General features: G+C 37.3%; 2 protein-coding genes across 2 annotated transcripts; both read right to left on the bottom strand.

Moving 5' to 3' along the window:
• Positions 1-746: 746 nt before the first annotated feature.
• On the bottom strand, positions 747-12,693 carry LOC107088865 (epidermal growth factor receptor kinase substrate 8-like protein 3). The gene is made up of 19 exons (XM_015381310.1): positions 12,591-12,693; positions 11,677-11,789; positions 11,511-11,575; positions 11,263-11,421; positions 8,930-9,079; positions 8,708-8,790; positions 8,488-8,597; positions 6,814-6,923; positions 6,264-6,396; positions 6,100-6,182; positions 5,914-5,988; positions 5,684-5,829; positions 4,034-4,247; positions 3,684-3,724; positions 3,489-3,582; positions 3,064-3,180; positions 2,898-2,986; positions 2,639-2,771; positions 747-1,191 (listed from the first exon to the last, which is right to left on the bottom strand). Exons 1-19 carry the CDS (start codon positions 12,623-12,625, stop codon positions 1,150-1,152), a joined length of 1,992 nt encoding a protein of 663 aa, XP_015236796.1. The 5' UTR covers positions 12,626-12,693; the 3' UTR covers positions 747-1,149.
• Positions 12,694-14,319: 1,626 nt separating this feature from the next.
• On the bottom strand, positions 14,320-22,642 carry atp5f1 (ATP synthase, H+ transporting, mitochondrial Fo complex subunit B1). The gene is made up of 7 exons (XM_015381294.1): positions 22,515-22,642; positions 21,861-21,897; positions 20,672-20,817; positions 20,305-20,468; positions 18,632-18,757; positions 16,852-17,031; positions 14,320-14,569 (listed from the first exon to the last, which is right to left on the bottom strand). The coding sequence occupies exons 1-7, from the start codon at positions 22,540-22,542 to the stop codon at positions 14,492-14,494; spliced, it is 759 nt and encodes a 252-aa protein (XP_015236780.1). The 5' UTR covers positions 22,543-22,642; the 3' UTR covers positions 14,320-14,491.
• Between the last annotated feature and the right edge of the window lie 514 nt (positions 22,643-23,156).

Genomic DNA, 23,156 nt, shown 5'->3' with positions numbered 1-23,156 from the left:
ATCACTTTTTAATGCAAGAGTATGTCCCAATTCTTTGAAAATATTTATACATGTAGATGGATGACTGAATATATTTAAAGGTGCTGATTGGCTGAAAACAAAGCTTAGCTGTGATTAACACATAAAAAGAAAATGGATTATATCCACACTGATTACTGCTATTCATATGCTATACAAAATCAGAACAAACTAGAGATACATACCGATATTCTTGGGAGATATAAGTTTGTTTGCATATACGGGTATTGCATGTACGATACATGCATGCGTTCACCAGTCATTTCTTACATTCAGCAGCCATAGCCTCAGATCATGTGAAGCGCACAATGCCATCCCTCCATTTGATCTCCATTGTTAATATGTTTTGCTATATTTCACTCAAAGTTTAAGAGTTAAATTTATTACATAACAAATTCCCATTTACTTTCTTATTTCCTTTCAACACAAACCAATTAAATAAACCTTCAACGATTCATATTCATCTATATAATAAAGCTTATTTATTTGAAATACATAATAATCAGGTTTATATATTGAGTATTTCAATTACATAAAGTGTGGTGTTTGAATTGCATAAAGGTAACCTAATTATTATGCAATTCAAACGAATAAACTTTTGGTTTTTGAAATTAATACGCTAATTAGTATTCATTTTGAATAAGTATACTTTCTTAATTCTAAATAGACAAACCTGACAATTATGTATTTTAAATAAATAAGCCATATCAAATAAAAAAAAAGGTTTATTTAACAGTTTTGTGTGAAAATTATCAAAATAAACAAAGTAAATGGGAATTTTTGTAATAATATTACATAAATCTCAAAATTTGGGTGAAAATGTTTGTAAGTGTATATTAGTTAATGTAGTTTAAAATGAGGCCTGTGTATCGTTTGTTATCATTTTGTTATTTTTAATCATCTAAAAAAAAAAAATACTAAAAATATTGGCTCCAAGAACCGGGCCAAAAATATCAGCTGCACATATCTGGGATCTCAGCACATATCGGTCGATCTCTAGTCTAAACTTTCTAAAATTAAAATAAACTGAATAGGATGAGTGTCAGTAAATGCTGAGAGTGAGAACGGATGATCTTGGAGTCAGAACTGCCATGGAGTCCTGCTGTTTCAGAATCCCAGTCGTCACTGTTGTCAGTAGCGGCTGTTGTACATCTGTGAGGGCTCATCTGAGAGCTGCAAGACAAAAACACACGAATTAATGATGCACAGATGTTTTATACATGCTGGGATGTAATCTGATAGAACCAGAGGGGTTAAAGGAAAAACAGATTATTCTCTCTACTGGGGAGCTTACAGTTTTCCTTTTACAGTTCTGACAAAAACTAATTTCTCAACACTTTAATAGAAATATATGAGACTGTTTAAGGTATATTTTGCATGTGCAGATAGGCTAATCCATATTAGAAGGCTTTTGTTTCATAAATAATATAAAATGCTAGTCAATTTATTTGGCAATCTTGCTAAAGTTACAAATACTCATTCTTGCAGCTTTTTCTCAGTGTAGCGTCTAACTTCTAGCATTATTCTTTTTTATTTCAAAAGAGAAAAATCCACAATTTAAACAGTTTGAGTGAAATTATTAATGGTTATTTCTGTGTCCCTGGCGGAAAATATGAAGTCAAATAAAAGTCTATTTGTTTTGACAACCTGGTGGATTGCCTGGATCAGGAGTATTTTTCTCAAGCCGCCACAGACGGTAAGAGGGATGTTTAGAGAGGGAGATAAATGTTAAGAGATCACAGTTGGAGAAAAACCTGAATAGTGTTGAGCCGGGGATCATCAGCTCTTCCTAACTTAACTCATTTGTGTTTTATCTGAAAAAGCTATGGTTAAATATTTTTCTCTCATTTCGAAGCTCTGACTACCAGCAGTGATTATCCAACTCTTTGAAATAATTATGAAATTATTGCTTAAAAGAAACTAATATTAATGTTATCACAATGATATCCATTACCTGTAAGTTAATGTACATATTTTGATTAACAAACATTAAGTTATACAAACAAAAAACCTTTCTGTTGGGATATAGCCATAATTGTTATAGCTGGTAAAGTTTCTTTTGTTTTTCACCATCCATTGAAGTCACATTATTCATGTTTCCACTGTTATTCTTACATTTAATGAGCTTAAACTCTATGCGGTTTGAGGGCCTCACCGCCAGCTAATCTTTAGCTCCGGTTGATTCTTTTGAATCTTTTTCTCAGTAATGCTTAAAACTTAAATATAGCTTTAGTTTGTATGCATTGCTGGCATAAATCTATAACATTTTCTTCTTGTTAATGTGGATTAATAATGTGTTTCTACAGAAATCATGATTGCTCCTCGGTAGGAAAGATTTTCTATTTTTTTGCAGTTTGTTTGGTTATAGATGCGCAATAAATTATTAGCTTTTTCCCCTATCTTCCTTTTACAGGTATATGTACAGATTTAGACTGTTTTAAAGCCTCAAACTGATATTAAATAGTGAGCAATAAAACTGACCAAACAGAGCCAATCAGTGCACATCGCTATTAAACTGCATGGCTTTCCCTTTTCCCAGGGTTATTACAGTGAGCTAAAGCACTGTTAGCTCTACAAACATAGCTATTCGCCTTTCTTTAGATGAGCAAACATAACTTACTGCAAGGGATGACTTCACAGATTGAAGTTGGAATGCGACTTTTCCAGCTTCTTCTGGGCACACCGTCCTGATCTCCTCTTTGGACATCCCCAGAAGCAGTCTTCCAGTCAGGACACCAAGGCTGGAGACCGTGCTGTGCAAGAGAAGTGGGAAAACGAAGATTCCAGTTGGGTGGGGTTTTTTTTTATTAAAAAAAACAAAACAACAAAAATCTTACTGACGTAATAGATATCTTAAAGTCAGAGAAACAAGTCCTTACATTTTAGAGAAACCTTTGTACTCGAGCCATGCCTTCACATCTGCTGGGCTGGAGTTGTAGTTGAGGGTTACGTGGCCGCGTGAGTCCCACTGTGAAGCAAAGTGAGGAGAATAAGCTCTCATGTGTGAAATGTGTTCATTTTATTCCTCCGTAGCGTTTGGCTCACCTCCTGGTCGTCCATGGATGGCTCATTATCAATTGGCTCCAAAATGTTCGGAGGAATGCTACCTTCCTCGTTGCGATTGTTTCGAACAACCCACCATGGACGAGATTTCTGAATCACCTGTAAGTGAGGAAATAAGAACCTTAGACTTATACCCTTTTAGCTGTGGTCCATTGTAAGAATAAAAGCTAAGATTGATTAAGGGGAAAGAATTTAACTTTGGGACACTTCCATTAGGTTCTTAATTGAATTCTTTCAGCTGCAGATGTCTGCAGTTTCTTAACAGCAACTAAGGGTCTCTTCTAGAGGCAAAAACAAATACCTCTGCTAGGTATAAAGAACATATAATCCATCCTATAACTAAAGTAATAGCAAAAGTAAAAATATGTGCAACAAAATGTCAACAGATCAAGTTGTTTTTTTCATACCTGAACCATTTCTCCCTGCATGACAGACAGCTCCTGGCTGTTCCTTGCTGAGAAGTTGTACATGACACGCATGTAGAGCGGAGGCTCGGTCGGGCTGAAACCATGGAAAACAACACATTATTGAGATGAGAAAAAAACACGGAGAGAAGGGAGGAAATGTTGGCTGCATGCAACACTGCTGCTGATAAAACTCACCGCCGAGGTGGAGGGGAGCTTATTGGACCATTGGACATGGGCTATAAAAGGCACAAAGTACAACACAATAAGAACGAAAGACATTTCCATTGTCTCCTCAAACAGTGCAGTATCATGTAACAGGTGGGGGAAACCGTAGCTGTGATTGAGTAAAAAGTTAAAAGAAATAACTAAAACCTTAAATGATTAAAGGGTCGTACTCTTATGTAAAAACATACTGTAGGGAGTTTTATAGCGGTCTGGAAACAGGTGAATCAGATGTTCTAAAGCACAACTGGATCTGTTGTTGAAGCGGTCGACACCCTGTGATTGCTGACATGTTTTCCCTTTGTGATTAGATAAGCCCTAACCTCCTCAGGCCGTCGCAGCACAGCTCTGGGTGAGAAGCCCTGGCCATTGCCCATTGGTTCTCCCGGTCCGCCTGGTGGAAAGCGCTGGCTGTTGTTTCTGCTCAATGGATGGTTCTGACGAGGTGCAGGAGGTGGGTGAAGGGGTGCAGGGAGCTGCCAGCCATCATAAAAATCCGGGATGTAAGGGGGGACATTATTATCCGGCCATTCAGACCTGGAAGAAGAAAGAAGTATTTTTAGCCCAAACTCAAGGAAAAAAATCAATTGGAAAACTTGAATAGGATTAGTAAAGCCTTCCACAAGACATTATAAGAAATTGTTAGATATGTTAACATAAAGTTATACTGTAGGAAGAAGCTGATATTTCAAAGATTCAGTGGAAAAGTTTGCTGTATTCGAACGTTTATACCAAGCCTATGGTGTATATGTCAGAGAAACAGGTCATTATTATTAACATCATGTTCATTTGCACTGTTTAATATGATACTGTGTTTAAACTACTAGTGCTGAAAGGACACTGCTATTAAGTAACCCTTATTTTTATCGGAACTTTATACCATTTTAATTTTACATTTATTGTCCCTTTTATTGGCTTATTATTTTTTATGGGACCTGAGACGTGAATGGTTCAGCTCTTCCTTGGTTACAGAGAATATTTTTTCCTTAGGGAGATTAATAAATATATTTTGAGTTTTACATGCATAATCCCGGTATTTCTGATCAAATAAATGTTATTATTAGACTAAAATAGCCTGTGTAAAAAAATAAAACATAGTTGTTAAATGATTTGATCTATTAAAAGGAATAATACATATCAAACCACCCAACCTAAAAGAAACTAGTATAAATTGCATTTTTGGAAAGCTGGATCAAATTCACTCCCTCAAGCCAACGCCACTGGAACCTGTCTGACAACATGAAGTAGGCTGAAAGATCTCAAAAAGCAAAACATCATCTCCCTGTTTAAGAAGAGATGAGTGATGAAACAGTCATTGACTTTTATTTTTCTAGTAAGCGACTGTGAATTATTAATGCTGCAGGACCTGATTTAGTCCACAAATGGAGAAAACATGGAGGATGGATAAACCTACACATAATACCCCAAGAATGCTTCCAGGAGGCGGCAAAGAACCAAGGACACTAGCTCTCCAGCTTTTAGTTGCTTTAGTTAAAGGTATAGAGGACTATCTTTTATTTCCAGGTGGATCATCTAAATAAGTGGTCCTTCTAATTGTCAATCATTCTGGTGATATGTTTATGTAAGGCCGTCCCATGTGCTCCTCCCGTTAGCTATCTTCTTCTGCACATGGGCACTTTCAGACATATATCTGGGATGAGCTATGGTTTCAGACAGTCACTGAAGCTCAGCACGGTTCTTTGAAAATGGCTGAGAGTATTGGAAAAAAAAGTAAGGCCTGAGTAGAGGCAGATATATTCTGGAATGCTTTACGCAGAGAGATCTCATGCAAAGCATTATGGGATTTGCTGTCACAGCTCAACTTGAACTCTGACCGGTGTTGACCGATATGCTGCTGGATGCATACGCCCAAGGTTTGGGAGTGGCAGGTCAAGGACCTATGTGATTGCTTGTATCTTTTACAGGCTTTAGGAAATAAAAAAAGAACTAGATGCTTGTAAAAGTTTCCCTACCTTGGGATGGCCCAGCACTCTCCCAGAGCCTGCCACAGTTGTTGCTCCTGGGGGCTCAGCACCTGATGGAGCATCTCCACAGCCTCTTGAGTCAGCAGAGGGGAGACAATTGACGAAGGAAGATCAGGGGGGTAGTGACGAAATGTCTGTGGAGAGATTAAGCATGCACTGTCACAACCCAGACAGAAAAATACATAACAGTGGGAATACCTAGAGTCTGAAGATCTTACAAGGTCCAGATAATTGAAGAAGAAATGCACGTATTCAGCAGCGCTGGGGTTGCTCAGAGCTCCATTCAGCTGGGCCTGTAATGAAAAAAGCACCACTTTGATTTTCACCACAGCAGTAACAGATTTTCCTTCAGCCAAATTCTTTCTAAATCATCTAAAATTTCTAGAAACTGAACTAATATTTACCAGCAGATTGAATCCATATTTGATTTTCTGGAGATACGAGGCATACTCTTGCCAGTGTGGCAGATTGAGCGGCGGTGCTGCAGCTGAAACACAGTCCCATCATAAACTCATCAGGGTCTATGCTTTTTTCTTTTATCTACACCCCATCTCTGACGAAAGTTTACCATTTGATTTGGACTTTTTCTTCATGGAAATCATCTTCTTGCTCTTCTGTGATTTCTGCTGAGGCTCATTTAAAGCTTGAGTCACTTTGCCGATGAAGAACTCCAAATCTGCTATGATGTGGTTAAAAATCTCCTGAGGAAAGGAACAAAAATAAGACTTTATTGATCTCACACTGAAAAATGTACTTGTCACACTGGCTCAATAGTCAAAAAGAGGAAAAGGTGCATATATATATATATATATATATATATATATATATATATATATATATATATATATATATATATATATATAATAAACAAAAAATATATATATTTGCATTGTATATATATATATATATATATTCATATATATAGTTATTGCACAAGGTATTAAATAGTGATTGCACGTTTATTGTACAAGTTGTACAAGTTATTGCAGTTATATTGCTGCATTGTAAAGTAAGCAGCAGAAGTATTAAGCTAGGTTATCTTTAGAAAACAGCTTCAGAAGTTTTGGAAAATCCTTTAGCACAAACTGATGGGTATGTGGAGTGTTCACAGCACTCACCGTGCTTCTTGCCATCTCTGCCTGCTGAAAAGCCATATCTGCATCACGATTGTCTGAATAATGGGACATCTCTTCTTGGGGAGAATAAGGACGTGGGTCAGGCATGTAATCTATATGAAAACAAGGTTAAAAAGCACAGAGAATGTTTTTATTCAAAGGATGCCATTTTTAAATCAACTTAGTAAATGAGAATTGTAGTTAAACAAAGTTAATTGATTGTTAGAATACATTTGTATCTATATGTGTGAATTCTCTATATCTCATTTTATTTAAATTTGTTTTTCTAAGTTTGTTCTTTGCATTTTGGGAACAAGAATCCTCATCTGGAAGCAAGCCGGATGGTACAATCCTCCTTTACCTGCCTACAGAAATGAAGAGTGGTGTGGCTCACCAGTCAGAGTGGATGATCATTAAAACATTTGATTTAAGGCATTCCTGATCTTTAAAAATATGTGACTGAACCATGACACCAATGAAATGATAAAAGAGATTCAATAAAAGCATAATGAAACATGGCGATTATGGTTGGGTTGGTATGAAAATGAAACTTTCCTGATGAGCCCATTTTTCCCCATTTGGTTAGCCATCAGTGAAAGTGCCCAGATATAGATGACAGAGCACAAATATTATGGTTTGACCTTTAATTAATATGCTTTTGTTCTTTTGTAGTTTCCTCCTAAACGCCATGACAATATCTTTGTTTCCTTTCCTGTGCTAACCTAAAGTTATGACTAATCTCACCTATGCATGCTTAAAATCTGAGAGGATTAAGTTTACTTTCACGCTCGGTGTCTTATTAGTTAAAATAAACACAAATCTATCACATTGTTGCCTAAATCACTTGTTCTAATATTGTTTTGATTAAAAGGGGAGGTTGGATTGTAGTAAACATTGAAGAAAAATGAGTTTGACACGTCCAGTTATGATCAAGATGTTTAAAGAAGCTAATTTAACCATGGGAAAGTTTCTAACTCTGCTCATCTGTGAGACATAAAAACACAAACTGCACAGGGTCCAGATTATGCACAGTGTTTTTAAATTAAACAATTGATTTTTTATTTTTTTATAAATCAATCATTCAAAGTGAGTTTATAGATACTATTTTTTTAGGGGGAAGGCTGGATTTTAGGAAAGAAACACTGCTGTCTTTTCAGATGTGTGGAATATACTGTGTCTGTGGACTGATTATAGGAGAGCTAAACGACCCCACATATTGCCTGTGCTACGGTTTCTGCTTGTTTATTTCGTTACAAAAATCACTGGCAATAAAATTTATTAAATCACACTAAGAAAACCCGGGCGCATCTTTCTGGCTTCTGAAATCCTTCAATAGTTCTTCATGACATCTCCATGCTGACCCACATTAAATGAAGTTTGTTGTCGATTTTCTTTTGTTTTGTTTCTAAAATGTTTTTAATTAACTTTTAGACGTCTACAGATCAGAAACAGCTCCCGCTTCCATAACCTCCACCAAGCATCTCTGGAGAAAGGGAACTAATCTCCACATCATGATGCAGCCACCACCATGTTTCATCTTGGAGATTTGTGAAGTGTGCAAATCCTGTATCTGCTGTCATTACTAACAACCTGACTGCCCTATTCCTGGATCTCTTTGAAGTTTTTGTTTTCTAATCCTCTACAATCCTTATGTCCCTCCCCTCGCTTTGAGCTTACCTTGCTGACTGTTTTGCCTCTGAGGGCCCACGTAGTCCGGAGGGGGTAGGTTTGAATCCTGCTGAAAGGGACGGGGCCCATTCTGCCGTAAGCTTCTTGAATTCTCCCGACTGAGGATATTTTCAAGATCATTTGTAAAAGAAACATCAACACTGATGTCACTGCTTGATGCTTCTCAGAAACTGGATCCTAGTTCATGTTTTCACTTGTTTTTGTTTACCTAAAGTCCGGTGTCACTCTGCGAGGATCTATGTCACCTACTCTCTGCAGTATCTTGTCCAGATCAGCCTTAATCACATCAGCCTGATAAAACAGAAGGACCTCCCTTTTATTATAACCCGACAGTCTGTACGGTTAACAGTTGTATACAGTTGATTTTCAGATTCTGGACCCAGATGGGGGGTCAAAGTAAAGGGTTCTTGTAAAATGCCAGAAAACTCACCCCTGTTTCCTCACATTGGAACATAAAGACCTGAGGAAGACGCTTGACAGGTTCCTGCACAGTTAGTGTCAGCAGAGAGTTGTAGGCACAGCTGTCCAGCACTGCGCTGGTTTTCTTGATGCCCATCAAAGGGATCGAATCCAACTCTGCCTGCATGATCAGGATGAGTGGCGACAAATTAATTTAACCAGTTTAATCCATAATTAGAAGTTAGAAAATTCCTGAAAAAAAAAAAAGTATTTCTGACGGATAAAAGCTTCACTGGGAACCAAAACTCACTGCCATGGTAAGACCAGTGTGATAAAAACAAAAACAACCTTTTTATCTTTAATTTATAGCAGACTGGTCTGATCATGGGGGTGAGTTTATGTTCCCAGGCCAGAGGAGATGCTGTATTTAGCCTCTCCAATGTGGTTTGGCTTCTCCCTGAGGTCTCCTCAGAGTGGGAAGTGTCCAGAAAACACTCAAAGAGACAAACAAACACAGACTGGTGTCCTTTAAATAACGAATTTTTTATGCTGCAAAAAATTGAAATCTAAACATGTTTTTTCTTTTTTTTTCTTGAATTGAGGAGGTAAGTGAGACACTTTTCCAATGGAACAAGACAATTTACATTTAAAATAAGAAAAAACAATTGCATTCTCTTATTTCAAGTGCATATTATCGGATTATCTAATTTTATGAGTAAAAAGCTCATGCCATTGGCAACTAATCTTATTTAACTTCTCAAATTACGGCTACCTACACTTAATTTAATAGATTTTTGCCTATTTCTAAATTTAAAAAGGCAGCAGCACTTTGAGTTTCCCCCATTAGGCCGAAATTTATTTGTGTTTCCTCTGGCTCTTGTATGTCTTCAGTAAATAAATGTGTATACTTCTTGTAAAAAGTTTAACTACATTCTTTAAAACGAACCCAAAAAAAGATAAACTTCTTAAAATTGTGTAAACTTCATGAACTTTAAAACATAAAAACCGGTTCTCAGTCTAGATTTGAAATATTTTTTCCCTTTAATATAGCTCGAACATGTCATTGCTGGAGTGAAAATGTTTGAGTTTCTAAATATTTTGCTTCTGTTTTACAGACTTAAAAAATTTTTGCGACTGTACACCTTTAATGTTAACTAATGTCTTTATTGAGCCTGAGCTGAAGATAAAGGAATCCTAATTCTCGCAGACAAATCTTTGGCAGTCTCTGCTCAGCAGAATTATACATATAAATTCATAAATTAGATCAAAGGTGCTATTTTCAGTTTGGGTTAAGTTATATTGTGATTCTCTGCTTTATATGTTTCCATGACACAATGCGGTTACATATGGCTCCACAGGATTCTGTACTCGGCCCACTTACAGATGCGACCTCTGGGGGAGAGGTTTGAAACCGTTTCTCCTTTTTCTATCTTTTTATCTATCCCTTTCTGCTGTTTTCAGGTTGCACTTTAATGATTGGTGACACTTTGTTGCATTTGGGGTAAATCTGCTTGGACAGTCTTTGGAAAGATCTGCAGCTGTATTCAATGTTTTCATCTGATGAAAACAATCTTTCATAAAATGGGATAATGGACTTCAGATTAACAATGTAAGTAGTACCAGAGACAAAAATTATCTATTTTTCTATGGTCACAGCTGTTTTTTTTAAAGCAAACTCCCGAAGGTCTTTCCTTTATATAGGTGGTCAAACATGGTGCTGATATGTAAATTAAATACATATTATTAGCAGCAGCTTGCTTTTGTCTAGTGTGCTGACAACATTAATGTCCCCTTAACTTGGATTCTAGATTTATTTTGCTCTTCCTCTATATGTTACATCAGACCAGCCTCCAGACATGGACGAAATTTTGATTTCAGAAGTGGGGGGGACGCAAGTATTTTTTAATATAACTAACTTCGGCGTGTTTGAGTATCCAATCAAAGACCTGATTTAGTGGCGCATCAGATGTTTGTAAAGTGAGCTTCTCAGGAGTAACAGCGGTGACAGCCAATCACACAAGAAAAGACTGTGGGCCAATCAGGAGCTTGTGGACGTTCTAAACTCAGGGAAGCAAACTTCAACTTGAGCTGCGGTTTTCTGCTTGGTCCTAGTGCTCGATGAATGTCTGTGTACTGTAACATTGTTTCTGGACAGTAAAATGTGCATGGGACCAAAACGGACGTTTGAAAAAGTGCAGGGAACATGTCCCCCCCATTCCCCCCCAAAAAGTTACATTCATGCTTCCAGACAAAGTAACTTCAGAGTAGTGTGCCTTTACATTTATGATAATTGATACATTGTTATAATAGTTAACTTCTATTTACCAAAGTTTTCAATCAATTATTATTCTGTCTATCACCAACCTTAGTCTCGATGTCACAGAGCACTAGATAGGCTCCTTTTATCTCTAAGTACATCTCCTGGGGCCACAGGCGACCTTTGCCATCAAGGCGCTTGAGTTTGGCCACACAGTCTTCCTCCGATCTCACCTCCTGGCCATCAATATCGCAGATGAACAAATGCTGTGGGGGGGGATGAGGATTTTATAAAGAGAGGTTAAGACTGAGGCGGTTATAACGAGTATATCACGACACAGGTTCAGATATCCTACCTCCACTCTGACTTGAAAGCTTTCTGAGTTCCTGTTGAGTGTCTCGGAATATTCCTTTCTCTGCACTAAAAAAAAAAAAAATAGCCTGAAAGATTCTCCTTTTTTTTTCCAACCAAAAACATAGCTGACAATAATTAGAAAGGGGTGGGCTTTTATGTGGACATACTGTATATGGATCTCCCACTAGGTCTGGACATGCTGTTTCTCTGAAAAAGTGATTCTTTGGGCTCATCTTGGCTAAAGCCTCTCCTCTGGGAGTAGTCGTCTGAGTTGAAACCCCTGATAAAGAAGAAAATAGGAGAAAATGGTAAAATATAAAATAGTGTTTGTGATTCAGTTGATGAGCTTGGGCAAATTACAAAATAATTAGTATTTTTTTAATCAAATTTGTCCTCAATATCATCAAAAAAATAATAGTTTCTTTATATTTGACCTCCATGTAGGTAGACTTATTTCTACAGTCATCTAATAGTTTTAACTGATTTATCTTCACTTTTTCAAACATTTTCTATGCACTTCCTCCTATTTAAGCACTACAGCATATCCTACAGCAGGTTTAAAACCTGAAGACAGTCCAAAGGTTAAGAGCAGACATGTTTCCAGGTTTAATAGCTTATAAAAACAGGGTCATATCTTTAAGAAATGGAAAACAACGCAGGAAAGAGCAGACAGAACCCATTCAGTTGTGTGAAAATAAACCCCACTGTGGATACTAAAAACCTATAGTAATATATGAAAGATTGAACAGATTGAATGGGGATAAGTTATTGAATACAAGACTGCAAATAAAAACAGTCCGACACTGGTCCATCCTCTAAAATGTAGGATATCTGAATGATCCAGGTCTGGTTAAAGTGGTCAAAACCATTTCTCTGAAAGTGGTCTAGTCTGGACATCGAAAGAAAAGCTCTGATTTCCATCAAACCTAAAGATATAAACGCTGGAAAGGTTGGATTTCTTGGAAGGGAGGCATAAAGAATTGCAAGCTGACCCATCAGCAGGGTTAAGGAGTTTGGGAAAGCTCTGGATCATTATAATTGGATGTTAGTACATACAAACATTCCTGCTGGATGAACTTACCCCGAGTAGGAGAAAGGACGGCTGTTTCCAAACATTATGAATCAACTGGGGTTCAAACTTCAATGCTGCAGGGATAACTTGGAATTTACTCCAACCAGTGACCTCTGTATAAAGAACAGAAGATTTAGACTTTATTTCTCTTTCTCGCTAGAATCTGCTGTGTGTTTAATCTGCTCCTGATGGGAAACAAAACAGAAATCTCTTTAAATACCGGTAATATAACCTTGAAAAGGGAGCATCAAGTTAAAAGAATATATGCATAAATTGGGAAAACAACTTTGATTTATGTGTTTCTCGTTATATAATGAAGTCTTGGAGGTTGGAAGACCTCTCTGCCATCACTCTTTCGTTTCCTCCACAGATTCCTTGTCAGTTTAGGTTGGTACTTTGGTAAAATTAACAGACTACTTTTAGTAGACTGCATTTGAACCAGCTGCCTTTGTATCTCATAACTTAGATCTAGGTATGAGATTGAGAGATCATTACAGTCATCAGCTCTCTAAGGTGTTTCACCCTCTGCGCCGCCTGGTTAAATAACACCCCCCTCCCTACACACACCCCAACTCATAAATCTCATTGAAGCCTTTAACATTTTATAGTGTTTCTTCACACCAGGTGAACATTTTAACCTGCTGATAGTTGAAAATCTTTTTAAGGATTTCTGTATTTCTTTGAACCATGTACTTTTAATTGCCCCTAAACTATTTCTGTAACTAATACTATATTTTGAGATAGAGGCACCTTGTAGTTTGCTTGACCCTGACAGGTAATAAAATACTTTCTCTCTTAAAAACAGCAGCTTGTTTCTTAAGTTGCTTTGGCTGGAATTAAAGACCTTTAAGAGGCTTTTTAGTCAACTCTTAAGTAAAGACGTATCAAAGAAAGCTTAGAATAGAAATCCAGAGATTGCTGGCCCTGCCAGGGCAATACTAAGTTAATCAGTTGCAGGGTTGGTTATAATTCCAGGGTTTAAATTAACGAAAATGTGGACTGAGCCAATTTTCCTGATGACTGCAAAGGGCGACAGCAGACCAGCGTTAAATTAACTGTTCAGAATTTTAATCTTTTATGCATTAAAAAGCGTTTGAATTTAAAAACAAAAATGTTTTTTAAAAAAAAGAGTAATTCCTGTATTTTAACTCGATACCTCCATAACGAATTAATATAAGATTTAAAGTGATTTTTCCTTTTAAGCGATAAGCCATTTTCTGTATAAGTAAATCCATCTATAATCTTAGAAACAGGAAGCAAGTCTGCCACCAATAACGGCTTTATTTGTTCTCCCATTTTAACCTCTACTGACAAAACATGGCATTTACCATCCAGTCCTCACCTCTTGAGTTTCAGCTTCGCTACGGATTCATCGCTCCTTTTCGATTAGTCCCCTCCGACGCGTCTCACTGCAGCAAACATCTGATCCACAGGACGAGGGCTCTGAAAATTTTCTTGAGTTTCGCCCGAAAGCTCAAGGATCAAAGTGCAATTACAGGTGTGACAGATCAGGGGGGGCTCCTGATTTGTCAGTCTGAAGAGCAGAACGCTGTGACTCATTATGATTCCAAAGGGCAGCTTTATACAGCCGCATTTAGACATATCAAAGGTCTTAAGGGTTGTTCCCTATTTATGCAATAATGGAGCTCAAACAGTTCCTTTACACCTGTGAACAGCTAATACAGCAAACAGCGCAACGCTTGATCAGGAAATGAAAAGAAAACACACCAGCTCGCACTTTAGGTTGAATAAGAGAATCATTTATTTTACCATCTGACGTGTAAATACTGTACACACCCATAACGTTGAAAGAGACAACTGAGAAATTATTTCTTCGTAAAGAAATGCAACGTCTCGTTTTGAAACTATGAGCTGAGGGTCTGAGTAGTCTTCTTCAGGGTCATGGAGGTTTACGCCGTTGCTTTGGCCTGGGTGGTCTTAGCCAGCGCCTTTAGATCTGCGATGCATTTGGTAATGCTCTCCTTCTCCTGAAAAGAAAAGAAAAAAAAACAAGATAAAAGTGTTTTTTCATCTGTCCAAGTCCAACTTCAAACAGTACTTTAAATTCTATATTTTATAATAAAACAAAACACCCGTTTATTTGCTGTGTCCTAAGAGAGGAGGACATTTTCTCCAGGCAACCTTGCCAAACAAAAACACTGGTTCAGTCTTTTCCTTGTTGTCCTGTTATAAACCAACAGGTGCAATGAGGCCTGCAGATCTTCAGGTAAAACTCTTAAAAGTTTTAGTTTCATATCATTAAAATTCTTGATTTCATTTCCAGACTTGAATTTTATGATTTCTTTTTTTAACACTACTGTTCTAGTTATTTGAGCACAGCCCGTTCACTTTGTGTTTAATGAGCTACATGTTCTAAAACAATCAGAACAGAAAACTACGGTCAGAATTAGTAGTAAGATAACAGGCCATTTAGTTACTAGGTTGGTATTTAGTGCAACTGGAGTTAGATCTGCTTTAACGCAAAAAAAAAAAAAAAAAATAGACAGAAGTGTAATGAAAAATACATAATATTTAAAGCTGTTTGTAAAATACATATACGGTATATATATATATATATACATACATACATACATACATACACACACACACACACACACACACGTATATATGGGAAAACTCAAGGATTAGTTTTGAATCTTAATCTGGACCCGTTCCATTTATACACATCATCCTGCCCGCATGAATGTTTAAAATAAAACATGCATTTAGTTTTGATTCAAACTCGAATCTCAATATGCTGCTTTTATTTTGATAAGCCAGCATTTACACACAGATTCTTTGTTTCCTGTTAGTTTGAGCATTATCAGCACAACATTATGCATCAGTGAACCATTTTAGCTTCTCATCACATTAACCGTTACAATCTGCAACCATAACTGAGAAGATGAGAAATTAGAGCTTGCAATAAAAAAATACATCTCTCACTAAAGCTACGTTTACACTGTCGCCTGAAGTGACCCAAATCCGATTTTTTTTGCCCATATGCGACCTGGATCTGATCTTTTCATGGCAGCCTGAACAACCCAGATCGATTTTTACCGATGCAACCCAGGCCACTTGGCTATGTGGTCCTGAATCCGATACAAATCAGATCTTTTCAAATGCAACCTGTGCCTGAACGGCGGATTCATCCGACCTGAACGCCATTAGTAACCGACAAAGGTCACTATTATGCGTCTTGCTATGAAGAAGCGGCAAGAAAAACAACAACCATGGCAGATGATGATGCGGAGAGCAGTATTTATGTTTAAACATATTGAAAAGATTGTGTTTTTATAGTTGGAAAAGACCGCTAGATGCGCGCCAGCACTACCATCCATGTTTACTTCCGGGAAAAAAAAAGAGCACGCTGACCTGTGACGTCATTGCGTCCACTACTGCGCATGCGGGACAGTTGTGTTGTATGACTGCAGTTCACACAGGAGATCACATACAAGTCGCATATATTTGGAAATATGAACGGCAATGTGAAAAAAATCGGATTTCACAAAAAAATTGAATTGATTATCAAGGCCTGCAGTGTGAACGTAGCCCAAGTTATGTACTAATGTGAAGCACTTAAGGCCAGTAAAGGTCATCTTCTTACTATGTTGCACAAATGTATGGGCTTGACTTTACTATCAGTAAACAAAGAAATAAGAGAAAAAACCTGAATTATTAGACAGTTACACAATAACCCAAGGTGGGATGAGGAAAATCAAAGATAAAGTCACCACCTAAATGTAAATCAAAGTAGAAGTGCTTTACTTGTCATGAAATATCAAATGCTTTTAGAGAATAAAAATTAGCCTCCTGGAATCACCTGTAAACAACTAAACCTACTGAGATAATCACTCCTGATATCTCCTAAGAAAGTGAGTTAAAACTGTCATTTTGAAGACCCCCCCTCCCTCACCAAATGATCATTAAATAATCAGTAAATCATTTATCAACCATCCACTGACTTCCTGCTAAAGCAGGTTTCTCAGTTTTTGCGTGTTAGGTGATTTCAGTTACATAAATAAGGAACACTTTACCAAACAAAATCTACTAGAAATACTTGAAATATTAAAAGCAGATTTCATAATATTGTTTCCTCTAAAATGACGCAGGGAATAAACTGGATTTTAGTTCAGTCTCACTTATCTTGTATCCCAGCCACTACAGTAAATAAATAACAGTGGAACACCTCAGCCATAAAGAGTCTTATCTTTATTGCTCAAAATATTTTTGCGGCCATAATGGGGGGCCTCATCACAACAGGGCTGACCTGCTGAGGGGTGATGCTGCTGATGACGCTCTTCTCCACCCAGTTGATCATGTGGTCCTGCTCCATGCGGCGATGCAGGTTCTGAAGAGCGATCTGATAGTCCAAGCGCCTCTTTACCTCATTGGTCACCATGTGTAGCCTCTCCCTGTAGTTCGTCTCCAACAGCATGGCCACATTGTTCTGAGGAGCACAAAAATCAGATGTTTGTGGTGTCAGAACTTTGGTATAAACGGTTCTGAAACATATTCGGATTATTCTGGAAAATGTGAGATCAAAAAAATAAACGGGCATTTAATCTGATGAGCTTGTAGCTCCAAATAAAAATAGTGTTGCTGCTTTTTTAACAAATTTATTATATTGGAGAAAATGTATGGAGTTGGCCAAAATAATTTCAAAAGGTTTGTGCAGGCATCTACCAGAGACTTTATTTACAGTTTTTCCAAGGCTTTTATATTTACGTGATATCAGAATCATATTGTATTGAGGAGGTCCCAATACTACAACTTAGGTTTCAGATAAGACACCAATATTGCATCTTTGAGAACAGACTGATACAGATGTTGACAGTGATACAATATTATAATGAACTATGCATGCTTTTATTACTCATTTTGTGCAGCAGAATGTTAGAAATGTGAGAGCAATAGGTATGAGAACTGATCCATGTGATATCAGCCGACTAGGGATGGGACGATTTATGAAAACCGTCCGAACCGTTCGGTTCGACTGTCTCGGTTTGGTTCGCGTGTGTTTCGTTCGGTTCATGCGCTGCTCCTTTTTCTCATAGAGGAAGCGATTACACTCCAGAGCAGAAGGTGGCAGTACCACGACCAAAGCCAACCGCCAGTAGTAAACAAGAAGAAGAAGCAGCGAAGCAGCTTAGCCGGGTGTAGCAGGGGAAAAAAATCAGTTGTTGTAGAGAATTGTGTCGGACTGGCGAGTGGGAAAGAACAGGAGTTGGAAGACGCGCCAGCAGCACTTTATAGGTCTGCTGTATGGGACCACTTTGCATTTAGAGTGACCTACGATGACGGCGGAAAGAAAGTTGTGGATAAAACTGCAAGTGTGCAAGCATTGTGCAACACGTTTTGTTTATGCTAACAGCAACATGTCATGCTAACCCCGGAATCCCTCATACTCCGTCAGCAACCCCCGCTGCGCTCCAGACCGGCTGCTCAAAGCAAAGCCTACAGCCCCCACTGTGGCTTCGTCTGCTCCCCTCTGAGTCCCTTGGAGATGGTAGAGAGCATGCGCCAGATGATTAAATTCAAAGCAGCAAAACATGCGGAAATGATCCAGGGTTTCCGTGGATCATTTAAAATAATTACAATCCATTATTTTTGGGGGGATTTTTTCATTAATTTCATAATTTTTTATGGAATTTCGGTGTAACAATCAACATGTATCGAATCGAACCGAAAACCGTGACCAGAAACCATGAATCGAACCGAGGATTTTGTGAACCGTTCCACCCCTACAGCCGACGGGTTACAATATCTTACAGAAGCAGATTTTCTATCAGCATGCCAATATCGGATTATTGATGCAGCGGGATATAATCCAACATTAGCTTTTTGGCTGATATGGGAACAATTACTGATATTAGTAGCGGACGGGACACCCTCAGTATTCAGCAACTGAATCCAACTATTGTATAAGTCACTACCGTCAGGGTAAAATCCCTTTTTTAACCATTTCTCTAAATAAATCCTAAATACAGTCCCAAAATTCCTGTAAACGTGTGAAACAATCCATTGGACCACAGGTAAACAGTGCGTACCCTCTTTGCGTCAAACAGCATCGCTCTTCCTTCCACTCTCCACTGTTCCTTCTTTTCATCTTCGATAGCTTGAGCCAGGCTGGACATGGCGATGTCCTTCACCTCCTGGGCCTTGGCCACTTTTTCCTGAAAGGAACATTAGAAAAATGCCTGTCAAGCTTTTAAAGAAACAGATACAAACACAAAGACTGGGGACTAAAGGACAGAAAAACACTAAACCAGAGCCGCTGTTAACTATAGAAGAAGATTAAATGTTTGGGACCGCTTAGAATAGGAACAAATAAAAAAGGCTGGATATCTACATGAAAAATAACTACATTATTATACAACCCAAAACCAATTAATATGTTAACAATGTACAAAAAATGCACATAGATAAAACTAAGTCTGTGCAAAATGTAAAACAAACTGTCTAAAAAATTTAAGATTTTAATCTGAATTGGCAAAAGTCCCGATAAGCAAACCTCCAAGTCCATCCTTCCAACTGCTGCAAATGTTTAGAAGAAACTTCTAAAACGTATTTCCTTTCAACTTCAACTAATTATTTTGCTAATCGATTGATCTGTCAATTATTTTTCGATTAATAATCAGATAGCAAAAGGTTAATTAAAGAAGATTTTTTAAGAAACTAAACCAGACGAACCTAAAACTTTCCCACTTGAGGAGTTCTGGATAGAGCATAGAGATGAAAATATTTTTATCTTAAATGCAAAATGTTAATGTTTTTTTTTTTTTTTACAATTCTGGTATAATAACTCCTTAAGCTGGGCATACACCGCACGACTTTTTGCCCTTTTCTGGCCAATTCTCCAGTTGTGCAAGAATTTTTTCGATCAGGCCGAGTTTCAGCCTCATCGTGCGACAAGTAGTGTTCAGAGGGTAACTAGGGACGATCAGCCTCTCACGACCTCCTCCCGATCAGGAATCATAAGGTCTGGGAGAAAATCAAACATGTTTGAAATTCAGTCAGCCATCGTCAGATTGCATCAGAGCGTCGGGGTGTGCAGTGGGAGAATATGCATCGAGAGCTGTGAACTTTTAAACCCTGTTGTTTTGTTGTACAGTTTGTACAACGATTGAAAATATTGCTCAGTGTATGCCAGGCGTAAGTGGGTTGCTCTGTCAGCTAAAAGTATGTTTTAAAGTCTCTACATTCCATTTAATGATTAATCGATTACTAAATTAGTTAATTATTTCAATAATTGATTAATCACGATTATTCTGATTGTTTAAGCCCTACCTCTCACTTCTTCCACACACCTCCATAAAATACATCAGGTAAAGCCTTCAATCTGCCCTTCTCTTTAGTTTAAAGTACATTACTTTTTTGCACCCTTCACAAGAGCAAATAATTTATTTCTTGCTCTCATGGTGGCAAGAACTATAAAAAATAGTTTTCTGCAACTGTAGCTTACGTAACAACTGCAAAAGTAAACAACACAACGGCAGAGGAGGTATTTTTGGGCTGAAGAAGGCGGAGGAGAGCAAGACCCTTTATATTACTAAATGAATCGTGTAACGTTTTATAATTCCTCATAGAATCAAACTTCCATCCGTAGCACCAGATACTCATGGTTGTATATTCTTACATTACTGTGACTAAACATGTCTCTGTATTGAGACTAGAGCTAGATATGGATTTATCTATGTGTAAAATGCAAGTATATAAGGACCTCATTTAGTTTGTCAGCAAAAGCTGCAACACTTGGACCGAATTTCTTGACACCATAAATGATGACGGCACCAATGGAGGCGGCGGCGAAGGTCTCATGGTTGACGACGTAGATTTCCTTTGAAAGCATGTAGACTAGAAGCCCGGTGCCTAGCATGTATGGTCCTGATGGGGGAAAAAATAAAGATGTTAATAACAGGAACTAGTGAACAATATTCAAGCTGCAGTTTTTAATCGCTCCTGTAAAAGTCTCACAAGCCATGTTTGTGAAACAGTTTCATTTTAGTAAAATAATTTAGCTTTTTTTTTGTTTGTTTTTAACCCAGTAAAGGAGATGTAACCTTAAAATGTGCAACTAAAATACCCACCTGTGACTCCTGTTTTTGGATACAAGAGCTGGAAAAGCTCCTCTGGGATGAGGCCATGGCGGACTTTACCTCCCTTCTCTGGAAGAGGGGGCACAGGGGCCAGACTCTGGGAGGATGTTTGGAAGGAGCGAGACGCCTGGACCAGACTGAAAGACAATGGAAGATTAGTAAGTTTTAAAAACGTTATGGGCGTAGTATTTCTTTTAAGACTGCGCAATAAGGCTTAAAAATAAATTTGAAATTTTCACACCAAACCTGATTCATTGATTTCTTTTTTTTTTTCATCACTTTCAATTGATAAAAACAAATCACAAATGACAAGACTTTAAAACATGCTGGGTTTCCATCATTTCTAAAATGGAAAGAACTAATTGAAATGTTTTTCAATTTGCTTTACTCATCCTTCTAGCCTTATTTAGGTTAGTTCTTTATTTGAAGCATCCAACAGCTGTTTGTCCAACAAAGGCTTAAAGTGAAAAAAGAAGAAATTCTACAAGAGACTTGTTTAATGTTGTATTAAGAAACTAAAATTAAATTAACTGTCCTTTTCAATGCTAAAAAAATAACTTTACTGAGGATAAAACATAAAAACTGCACTTCTTATAAATAGAAGCAAAAAAAGGGTTTAATATAAGTTGGGCTTGTGAAAGTATGATGGTCTGGGCTTGGAAGTAAGACATGAAATATGCAAAGATTAAAAGATCCTTGGGGTAGGAAAAAAAAAGGAGGAATGCATATTTTCTAAACACTGTGTCATATGCTGTAGTGAGCAACTGATGGGTACAATTTTATGTTGTAACAAGACAACATTCAACAGAGCACTCTGACATGTGCCAGTATTGAAAGCCAGAGGTCTGACTGCATTGAACTGATCAAGACTCTCTGGATCTGAATCTGCTTTGCAGAGGGATCATCTGCACACCATGATATAGAAGACACCAGCAAATCAATTCATTGTGTGGGCAATGCTTGTGGAAATATGAGCTAAAATCTCAACTTATAAAACAACAATAATATATAGAACAACTAAGATCTAATTGATGGTAATTGCTACAAGTGATAAACAATGATAAGAACATTTCCAACTGATACTACACCTTAGTGTACACACAAGCATATTTACTGCATTTTCTCTTGGATAAGTGTTAAAACCTTGTGGGGAAAAATGCAAAGTGTTAGGGATACAAACCCTGCTCCAATGGGGCCACTGCCTTTCAGAGAGCCAGCTGGAAACAGAGGGGAAAAGGTGACTTAGTACAAAGTTATGCTTACTTCTTATTTTACATCATATTTCAATAAAATTATAGTTTTTTTTTATCAGTATCCATTAGTCAATGTTTCACCTTGACACAGACAGTGCCAAAATAAAATAATGAACAAAAGTAACAGAAGTAAACCACTAGTGGCCTTTTAACACGAATTACTTAAAAAACGTATATAAGATTGAAGGCATTCAATGTTAAAAAGTTGTAAACTAATACAAAAATAATTATAAACACTTTAAAAAGTCCTTAAACTAGAGCTGTAAATAGGATGACATTAGCACGCCGTGAAGAGCTGTTGATTCCGATAACATAATTATATAAAGACAGCGATGACAAAACATTTTGCAATGTTAAATTGAATTTTAAAACTATTCATACAAGCTAGCATTAACTAGATTCTTAGCAATACCTACAAATGTTCAACATTAGCTGTTAGCATTAGCATGTTGCACTCAGTGCGCGGCCTACCGTTTACCCTTCACATTCAGTCAGTTTCAAATGTAAATTTAAAAAAAGGAAAGTAGCCTAAAAAATATCTATTTACTACAGCGATACGGAGAATGTTAGCCTTCAAATACCTGACAGAAAAACGAGTCTGGATAGCATTTTGGAAGAATGAAGTGCCGATTTTGTACTTCACCGGGCACCTTGTTTCGGCCTCTCAGTGCCCTTCTGCAAAGCCACAAGGATGACAGAGAATTGGGAAACATCGCGAGATTACAGAACAACTGTTATTTCTCTTGAAGGCGTTAAAAACGGAAACCGCGAGATGGCGCTACTGGCAAAAATACAACCTTAATCAGCCTTTTATTAAATAACATTTACAAGTTTTCCTCAGTTGCAGAAATATATTGAGGTCTTCTCAGCAATAAACGGTCATGGCCGGAGCAACACATCATTACGGATTTTTAACATCAATATCAGACAAAATAGTCGCCATTATCAAGGGGTTTTGAAACAAAAATTTAAGCAAAATAAGCTAGAACCACGAGAAGGTAAGAACCCCTAAATAATAATAATAAAAAAATAATTATGAAAAAAAATATATATAGCAAGCTTTTAAAATGTCCACACAATAAATTGAGAGTTGTGGTGAAACCCTGCAGAAATATAATATGCTGGTTCAGTATAAAATGTAACATTCATCAACCAATATATATATATATATATATATATTGGTTGATGAATGTTACATTTTATACTGAACCAGCATATTATAT

This window comes from Cyprinodon variegatus, unplaced genomic scaffold, assembly GCF_000732505.1.
Source record: "Cyprinodon variegatus isolate N-32 unplaced genomic scaffold, C_variegatus-1.0 Scaffold231, whole genome shotgun sequence".
NCBI lineage: Eukaryota > Metazoa > Chordata > Actinopteri > Cyprinodontiformes > Cyprinodontidae > Cyprinodon > Cyprinodon variegatus.
The sequence above is the reverse complement of the archived record's forward strand: the minus strand, read 5'-3'. Positions and strand labels throughout refer to the sequence as shown.